We start from the raw sequence: 8,402 nt of genomic DNA on the forward strand, positions 1-8,402 counted from the left end.
ACCAACGGCGAGACCAAGCCGCTACAGCTCGCTGCCACTTCGACCGGTGAGTACACGCTCGCGGTGGCCGCTCCTCCAAGTTTTAGTGAACGCTCAGCTCAGTACGTGCCTGCCCAGTAGGGATGAAAATGGAGTGGAAACTTTCCGTTTTTCCGGAGGAAAAATGGAAACGAAGAGGAGATATGAAAATGGAAATGGAAATTTGCAAAACGAAAGTGGAAATGGAAATTTTTATGCGGAAATGGAAACAAAAACAGAACGGTGTTTTCCGGTGGAACATGCATGGAAATGGAACTTTCTGTTTCCGTGAATATGGAATTTCTGTTTTCACTATAGACCAATAGCTGCTTTGTAGCCCAACCACCAAAGAGAACACAATGACAGAATTAGTAGAATGGATCTAAGGCCCAATGTCTACTACCACACATGTACTTAGCTTGACCCTATACGCAAATACTACGCTAATTTGCTAACATAATGATATTATTTTGTAGCCATGTTAACAACTTATTAATTTTTTTATGTATTTTTCTATGATTCAAGGGGTTTTTAAGTTCCGATCAATGCCCATTTCTGTTTCCGTATCTGCTTTGTATTCGCTCCGTGTCTGTTTCCAGTAATATCTGTTTCCGTGTTCATTTCCGGGGTTTCTGTATTCGTTTTCGCTTCTGCAAAAAATTATGAAAACAAATATAATAGCACTCAGTTCCGTCCGTTTCCGCTCCGTTTTCATTCCTATTGCCCAGTTCGTCCTCTGTTCTGCAAATAAATCAACGCACTAGTTGTGTGAGTTCGATCCAGCTATCTAAATTTATTTGTGACATTGCTCCAAGCAGAGATGGAGAGAAACGAGACGGGGAGAGAAAAAGATGTACTAGTACTCTTTGAGACCGGATGGAAGGACATGGGTATTATCGTCCAAAGTACACCCTCCACCTCACTCATTGGTATATGAGCTGAGAACTATACGCACTATATAAGGGAAGGGAGGGAGTACTATTAAAATTTAAAACTCTTTCCATTTTTGATTGGAATGGAGAATGATAAGGGCAAGATGGACACAAGACAGCCTGCCGAACCACTAAGATAAACTTTACTGCCCAGGGCGCAAATCGTGAGGCAAGCTCTTAAGTCGGTCAACCCGCTTATTTTCTTTCTTTCAGTGTTTTTGCGTGTCAATAGGTGAAACTTCGTGCCACGAGACGGTGAAAATCGATGTAAGAACCATGCCATTGCCACCCCATGACACCAACTATTTTCTGATTTTTTTTACCACAACCTATCCATGTCACACACGCGGCTCATTGACCATGTCACTCAACGGTAGGTGATGTAACTTGGATACGTATTTTCGCAGGGAAAAAGAGGCGCTGGAGGCGTAGAAACGCGCCACACACACATGGAGTTACCCATGACAGTACAAAACGGTGGCACTTTTTAAACCACCGCGTCAACGTCACAGCGGCCGGATTTACCGGCCCGAAAAGAGAAGAAAAAAGAAAGAGAGGTGGGAATCCAGCCGGAGCAAAGACGAGTCAAAGTGGGAGCTCCCCAGCGGAAGAAAGAGAGAAAGAAAGAAAAGGAAAGCAATCGCATTCTCCACGTGGCCAGCGCGCCCAGTCCAAGCACCCATCCCCTCCCCTCCCCTCACCTAAACCCCCCGCAACTCAACCTTAACCCACCCCCACCGCCAGCCCCAGCCCGTGTGTCCCTCCCCAGCCCCCAATCCTCAGATCCGCCTCCGCTCCCCGAGCAAGTCCACCCCCCCCCTCCCCACCGCGGCGCGCACGCACGCACCCGCCCACCGCCCACCCGGATCCAGATCCGCGCGGCGGCGGCGGCGCAGGCGAAGGCGAAGGCGAAGGAGGGAGCGATGGCCGGCGGCGGGGGCGCCGGCGGCTTGTCGGAGTCGGTGATGCGGAAGGTGCTGCTGTCCTACTGCTACGTGGCGGTGTGGATCTTCCTCTCCTTCGCCGTCATCGTCTACAACAAGTACATCCTCGACCCCAAGATGTACAACTGGCCCTTCCCCATCTCGCTCACCATGGTGCACATGAGCTTCTGCTCCTCGCTCGCCGTGGGGCTCGTCCGCGTCCTGCGGGTCGTCGAGCCGCCCTCCTCCCCGCCCATGACGCCGCAGCTCTACACCTCCTCCGTCGTGCCCATCGGCGCGCTCTACGCCATGTCGCTCTGGTTCTCCAACTCGGCCTACATCTACCTCTCCGTCTCCTTCATCCAGATGCTCAAGGCGCTCATGCCCGTCGCCGTCTACTCCATCGGCGTCCTCTTCAAGAAGGAGACCTTCCGCTCCTCCTCCATGCTCAACATGCTCTCCATCTCCTTCGGCGTCGCCATCGCCGCCTACGGCGAGGCCAGGTTCGACCTCCGCGGCGTCGCGCTCCAGCTCGCCGCCGTCGCCTTCGAGGCCACCCGCCTCGTGCTCATCCAGATCCTGCTCACCTCCAAGGGCATCTCGCTCAACCCCATCACCTCGCTCTACTACGTCGCGCCCTGCTGCCTCTGCTTCCTGCTCGTGCCCTGGATCTTCGTCGAGCTGCCCAGGCTGCGCGCCGTCGGCACCTTCCAGCCCGACTTCTTCATCTTCGGCACAAACTCGCTCTGCGCCTTTGCGCTCAACCTTGCGGTCTTCCTGCTCGTTGGCAAGACCTCCGCGCTCACCATGAATGTCGCGGGAGTGGTCAAGGACTGGCTCTTGATTGCCTTCTCCTGGTCCGTGATCCGGGACACGGTCACCCCCATCAACCTCTTCGGCTACGGCATCGCCTTCTTGGGTGTTGGCTACTACAACCATATCAAGCTGCAGGCGCTCAAGGCAAAGGAGGCGCAGAAGAAGTCCGCGCAGGCCGATGAGGAGGCTGGCTCCCTGTTGCAGGAGCGCGATAGCCACAGTGATCGCAAGAGCGAGAACCAGGCATAGAGCTCCAGATCGGATCCGGGCATGCCCACATTGGTTGGTTCTAAAATCCATTTGAGTGATCTTTCGTTTTCTACTGCATGCAGGCTAGGCTTGTTATTTTTCTTGATTTGCCATGGTAGAGGAATAAAAATCGAAGAAATGTATGATTCATTGGCAGTATGAAAATCGCGATGTACTTTGCCCACTCTTGTTTAAGTAGTAAAATTGTAAAGATCAATGGGGATGCTTTTGCACAATTAAGTTGCTGTCCTTCTACTTTTCATGGTGTAGACTATCATATCATATAGATCTGGTACATGCTTTCTGTCAGAATAAGTAATGTTTTCATAGATAGAAACATGAAAGTACTCGAAATTGTGATCGTTTGCTCACTATTCATCTTCCTTATCCTAATTATGGTGTGTGCTGGACAGGGAATCTGGTGCAAAGTGCAAAGACTATAGTTTGGTCTACAGTTGCTTTCAAGGAGGTGGATGCCGGTTCTGGTTTATCTTTTTAACTTTAGTTGGATCTGAGGAGCAAACCAAGTCAATTTGTTGATCTAACAAATACTTGCATTTGAACCTCCTTCTGGAGGGTTAGAAGGAACACTTATATTACCCTGTTATTTATTTTTGCGTTTTTGTTTCTCTCACGCATTCCGTATTTATTTGTTCCAGTAGCCTAGGTAAAAATGTACTGCACATTGGTATCATTTCGGTGGGTATCATCTGGTGGTTATCATCTATATATAATGAGCTTACTGTAAACTATATTCAATAGTCGCCTCTTTTAGCTTTTCATATTGTGTGATTATGCATCGTTTTGTTGCATGGTTGGGTGAATATTTGCCTGATCAATTTTCACCTGGCGACGTATTGCTAAGATTCTTTTACATGTTATAAAGATAACACTATAATCAGTTCTAGTATATGGTTTGTTTTGTCACTAGGTGCGGTAACTTAAGTTGCATTGTCATGTACTCCCTCCCTCGCAAAATAAGTGTCTCAACTTTGTACTAGCTCTAGTACAAATTTGTACTAAGCTCAAGACACTTATTTTGGGACGGAGGGAGTATTCAGGTATGGGAACCATGCATTCGATACAATCTAGGATTGCATTATTATCTTGAGAGTACTTAGCATTATGTCATGGAATTGGGGACCCTTCCTTGGCATTAATTTGCTTGCTGAGAGGAAGCATTGTTGAGCATATTATCAGTTTAATTGCCCCACCTACAGTTGAAGACTTGAACTGTGTTGTTAGGTTATGGTTGGTACCACATTGAAATAATTGTCTGTTGTCTTCATCCCTTGAATAAGCGGCTGGTAATCTAACCCTGCTAGCAGAAATTAAGGTGTGATGGTAGGGTTTCCTGTCCTCATAAATGTAGCCTGAAACTCCTGGTGATAATCGCTTGCTTTTTTCTTTCTCTTTGGTGAAGTGTCTATTGTTAGCCATATTAAACTATACACTGATCAAACTAGTGGCAAACTGAAAGCGGCATAAATAGTTTATATCTTATAGTAGAAGGTTAATCTTAGCCATATTAAATCATACTGATACAGCAAGTAGCAAACTGAAAGCGGCATAAATCATCTTATGCCTTCAGACCCTGGCGACTTGTTCTTGGTAGGATGTCTTTTGTCAGAGTACTGCTAGGACATTATCACTGAGATTTGCATAATTTTGTCTTCCTTAGGCAGCATTGTTTTCAAACCATGATGCATAATATAGTTTTTTCTTACTTGGTTAGCATCGTTTTCAAAACCGATCAAGTGCGTGTAGAAACAAATCCTCTATGGGGTGTACGTACTTCAACCGAACTGCATAATACTACTCGGTTGGCACCAGTTCCAGATTTCAGGTGTGTTGGTACCACAATTTGGGTGAGTTGCGTTGTGGAACTGTGGGGCAGAGCAACACGATGTTGGTGCTTGCGTTATCTGAATGAATGCTGGGCAAAGCAACTGGGTCCTAGGATTGCGTAGGAGCAAATCGCTCGCCGTGTTTGGTGCACGCCACGCCGCGAGACAGGTTGTTTATGTGCGACACCACGCAATCCTTGCTCCTTTTGCAATTATTTTAGCAGTAAAGCGCATGTAGGCATGAGCATTTGGAGGTCCATGCTCGAGGATAGTGCGTGGGCTGCCATATCCCTTCCAACGCAAGGCAAAGTGCTAGCGGGTAACACAACATGTTGTTCTTTGTACCAAATTCAGTTTTCTGTCTTGTGCTTATAGCATCGTATTTTTTTTATTCCAAAGGTCATCACTGTACACTCAAATAAACCAACGAAACCGGGGCATCGAAAAGCCGTTTTGGACATGTCCTTTTTGGCCATAAAAATTTGATTATACTTCGCATTACCATTAAGAAAACTAACAACCTTATGTCGAGAGGCGTCATTGATAAGCATATCCCCTATGGGCATGAGATACTTATCTTTGGGTGTAGCTCTATTTAAATCTTTGAAATCAATGCACACACTTAATTTGTTGGACCCTTTTTTTTACCACAGGCACAATATTAAAGATCCATTTAGTATACATGCAAGGTCTAATAAAATTAGCTTTAAGCAAAAGACTGATCTTGCTATAAATATTAGTGGTAATATAATATTGATCTTTTCAATCGGTCGATTTTATCCAGCGTTGTCTGTATGCAATTTTTATACGATTAATTTTTCTTTTGAAGTTGTTAATCATGTTGCCTTCCATAGTATTTTAATTGAAATACAAGATGCAAACCATATTGGTTTTGGGGAAGTGCAAAGAATTCATTGTCTCCTTTTATTTGCATTTGAAGCAAGCCCATCAGCAATCACTCTTCTTACTTTATTCTATATCGTGTATGCCACTTTTAGTGAATACACATGACTATTACTTCCTCGGTCCCAAAATAAGTGTCGCTAATTTAGTATAACTTTGTATTAAATCAGCGGCACTTATTCTTAGGGGGTGGAGGGTTATAATTTAATGTTTTTTGGGGATTGGATGCTCGTGTCATTTTCAAGTTTGTATAGTTTGTTTGCGACACTATTACATTTGAGCATTTTATTTCTTTGTCTTCACCACTGCAATGGCAGGTTTGAATCTCTGAGTTCCTACTTGCTAAAATGTGAGTTATCCCATTGCTTGTGCACAATTTACTGATCTACTCTCTCTGTTCTGAATTACTTGTCACAGGTATGGATGTATCTAGATGTATTTTAGTTCTAGATACATCCGTTTCTGCGACGAGTAATTTGAAACGGAGGGAGTATATATGTAGCTTCACTGATAGAGGCTTTTAGGTTTTTCTGGAGAAATCCTTAGGCCAATAGAAATTAGTGGGCTTATTCCTTTCTGGACATTATCACAAACAATGGAGACGAAATTGACCTAAAATTCTGTGCATTTAGTGAACTGACTATGTTGTTCAGTAATCTTGCAAGATCATCCAACATGCCTTGGGTCAGATTGATGTAGCTTTGATTAGTTTTTTTTATTTCTATCACAATGTTTATTTAGTATGTTCAATATCTTCTGTAGTGCTGTAATGTACTTAGATGTGTTGTCTGAGAGTAACTTCTTGTTTGCACGCCGATGTTGATGAAATATCGGCAGAACTCACTCCCTGTCTGGGACAAAGGTAGTCTGGGAAAATCCTTGTCTGCTCTCTAGATCATTAGCATTGTAATTTCAATCACACGCAAAAAAAAGCGTTGTAATTTCAATGGCCTCGATATTTTAGCCTGGTACCTATGCAATGCTATGTGCGGTAGTATAAACCTTCTACAGGTTCGTGTCTAGGTGAGGTATCTGCAGTAATTCCTGATTGGTAGTAGTTCTAAACAAATACTTGTACTGCCTTATCGTATGTCTATCCGGCGGGTAGTATCCTTTGTACTACTGGACAGTGGGAATGTATCCGGTGCACCCGCACTTGTGGTACTACCGATGCACCGGATGCCATAGAATATTTTAAAAAATCTGAAAAAAATTTAGCATGTTAACACAACATCAATGTATGATGTCAGAAAATTTCATATAAAAAGTTGAAATATTTTTTGAGACACAAAAATGACAAATTTAACATCAGTGTGATAATGGGCCAAATCTAAAGCCCAAGTTATGTTATGTACTATTCAGTGTTGAATCTGTCATTTTTCTTTTGGGCGTTATGTTTTGAATTTTGACTTGAAATTTTATGACAATCTACATTGATGTTGTGCAAGCATGCTAATTTTTTTTCATAATTTTTTGAACATTTTAAAAACACAATGTGAGTTTGGTGCACCGGTAGCACCACAAACTTCGGTGCACTAGATATTTCCCCATCCGGACAATGGCCTAGGCAGAGGATTGTAAACCAGGGCGGTCTAACTGACCTTCTTTGCTTCCACAAACGCGACATGATAACATAGCAGCAGTATGTAATTTATTGAAATCAAACTGACAATAATCAAGCAGTTCAGTTCTACGAAAAAAATGTCCAATTGAACAATTCTCAATGATAGTTAATCAGTTCAATTCTACAACAAAAACGTTTATCAAATCAAATCCGCTCACAGTTATGGTTTTCTTCAAACCATGGCTCTCAGTTATGCTTGTTCTTGTTCAAAAGCGAAAGGGTGCTTTGAATGAGACGAAATCATTAAAAAAAACTTGCATGCCGGTAGTCAGGCCGGTGCTGCTACTGAGGCCATTGTTCTCTAAATGGCGCTCAGGGTATCAGGAGGACGCAGGAGTATCGTACGAGGAAACAAATGGAAATATCCAGTGCCAGTGGATTGGTAGGTGGTTCTATATGGGAGCACCTATAGGCCGCTCGTTGTGGCGAAATGCCGGCGCTTCGCACAGGAGCGGCTAGCGTGGGCCGGCCCATTTACAGTGGCACGCGGCGGAACGTTCCTGAGATGAAAAATCACAAAAAAGAAATTAGCGCTCGCGCTGTAACTCAAACACGCGACTTCGCACTAACTGGCCTGCCGTGCAAACCACTGCGATCTAGACATTCTCACGTTCAACTAGCAGCGCGACAGTTAAAGACTACAGATAATTTATTGGGTCGAACCGACGACCTCCTACAACTGAATTTTTCAAAATTATGAATATTTTCTTCAAAACAAAAACATTTTCCGAATTTTCGTACAAATTTTGTAAAACAGGAACATTTTGATGATGTGAACAAATTTGAGAAAGGGGAACATTTCTTGAATTTGTGAACAAAAAACAAAAATGTTTATATTTTTAAAACTTCCAGAACATTTTTTGAATTTGTGATTTTTTTTTGAAAAACATGAACTATTATTGAATTTGTGAACAAATTTGGAAAGCTGGAATATTTTTTTCAATTCCCAAACATTATTTGAATCTTGAGAACAAATTTTGAAATGGTGAACAATTTTAAAAAATCCTGAACAAATTTGGAAGCGTGAACAATTTTTTAAAGCATGAACATTTTTGAATCTTGAGAACATATTTCGAAACGGAGAGAAATT

The 8,402-nt window shown here is 43.4% G+C and overlaps 1 protein-coding gene across 1 annotated transcript; it reads left to right on the top strand.

Moving 5' to 3' along the window:
• Positions 1-1,761: 1,761 nt before the first annotated feature.
• LOC119284915 (probable sugar phosphate/phosphate translocator At2g25520) lies at positions 1,762-3,697 on the top strand. The gene is made up of 2 exons (XM_037564100.1): positions 1,762-2,971; positions 3,352-3,697. Exon 1 carries the CDS (start codon positions 1,874-1,876, stop codon positions 2,936-2,938), a length of 1,065 nt encoding a protein of 354 aa, XP_037419997.1. The 5' UTR covers positions 1,762-1,873; the 3' UTR covers positions 2,939-2,971; positions 3,352-3,697.
• The last annotated feature ends 4,705 nt before the right edge of the window (positions 3,698-8,402 follow it).

This window comes from Triticum dicoccoides, chromosome 1A (genome assembly GCF_002162155.2).
Source record: "Triticum dicoccoides isolate Atlit2015 ecotype Zavitan chromosome 1A, WEW_v2.0, whole genome shotgun sequence".
Classification (NCBI taxonomy): domain Eukaryota; kingdom Viridiplantae; phylum Streptophyta; class Magnoliopsida; order Poales; family Poaceae; genus Triticum; species Triticum dicoccoides.

Coding starts and splice junctions, on each gene's coding strand:
- LOC119284915 (XM_037564100.1), top strand. CDS start 1,874: ATGGCCGGCGGCGGGGGCGCCGGCGGCTTGTCGGAGTCGGTGATGCGG.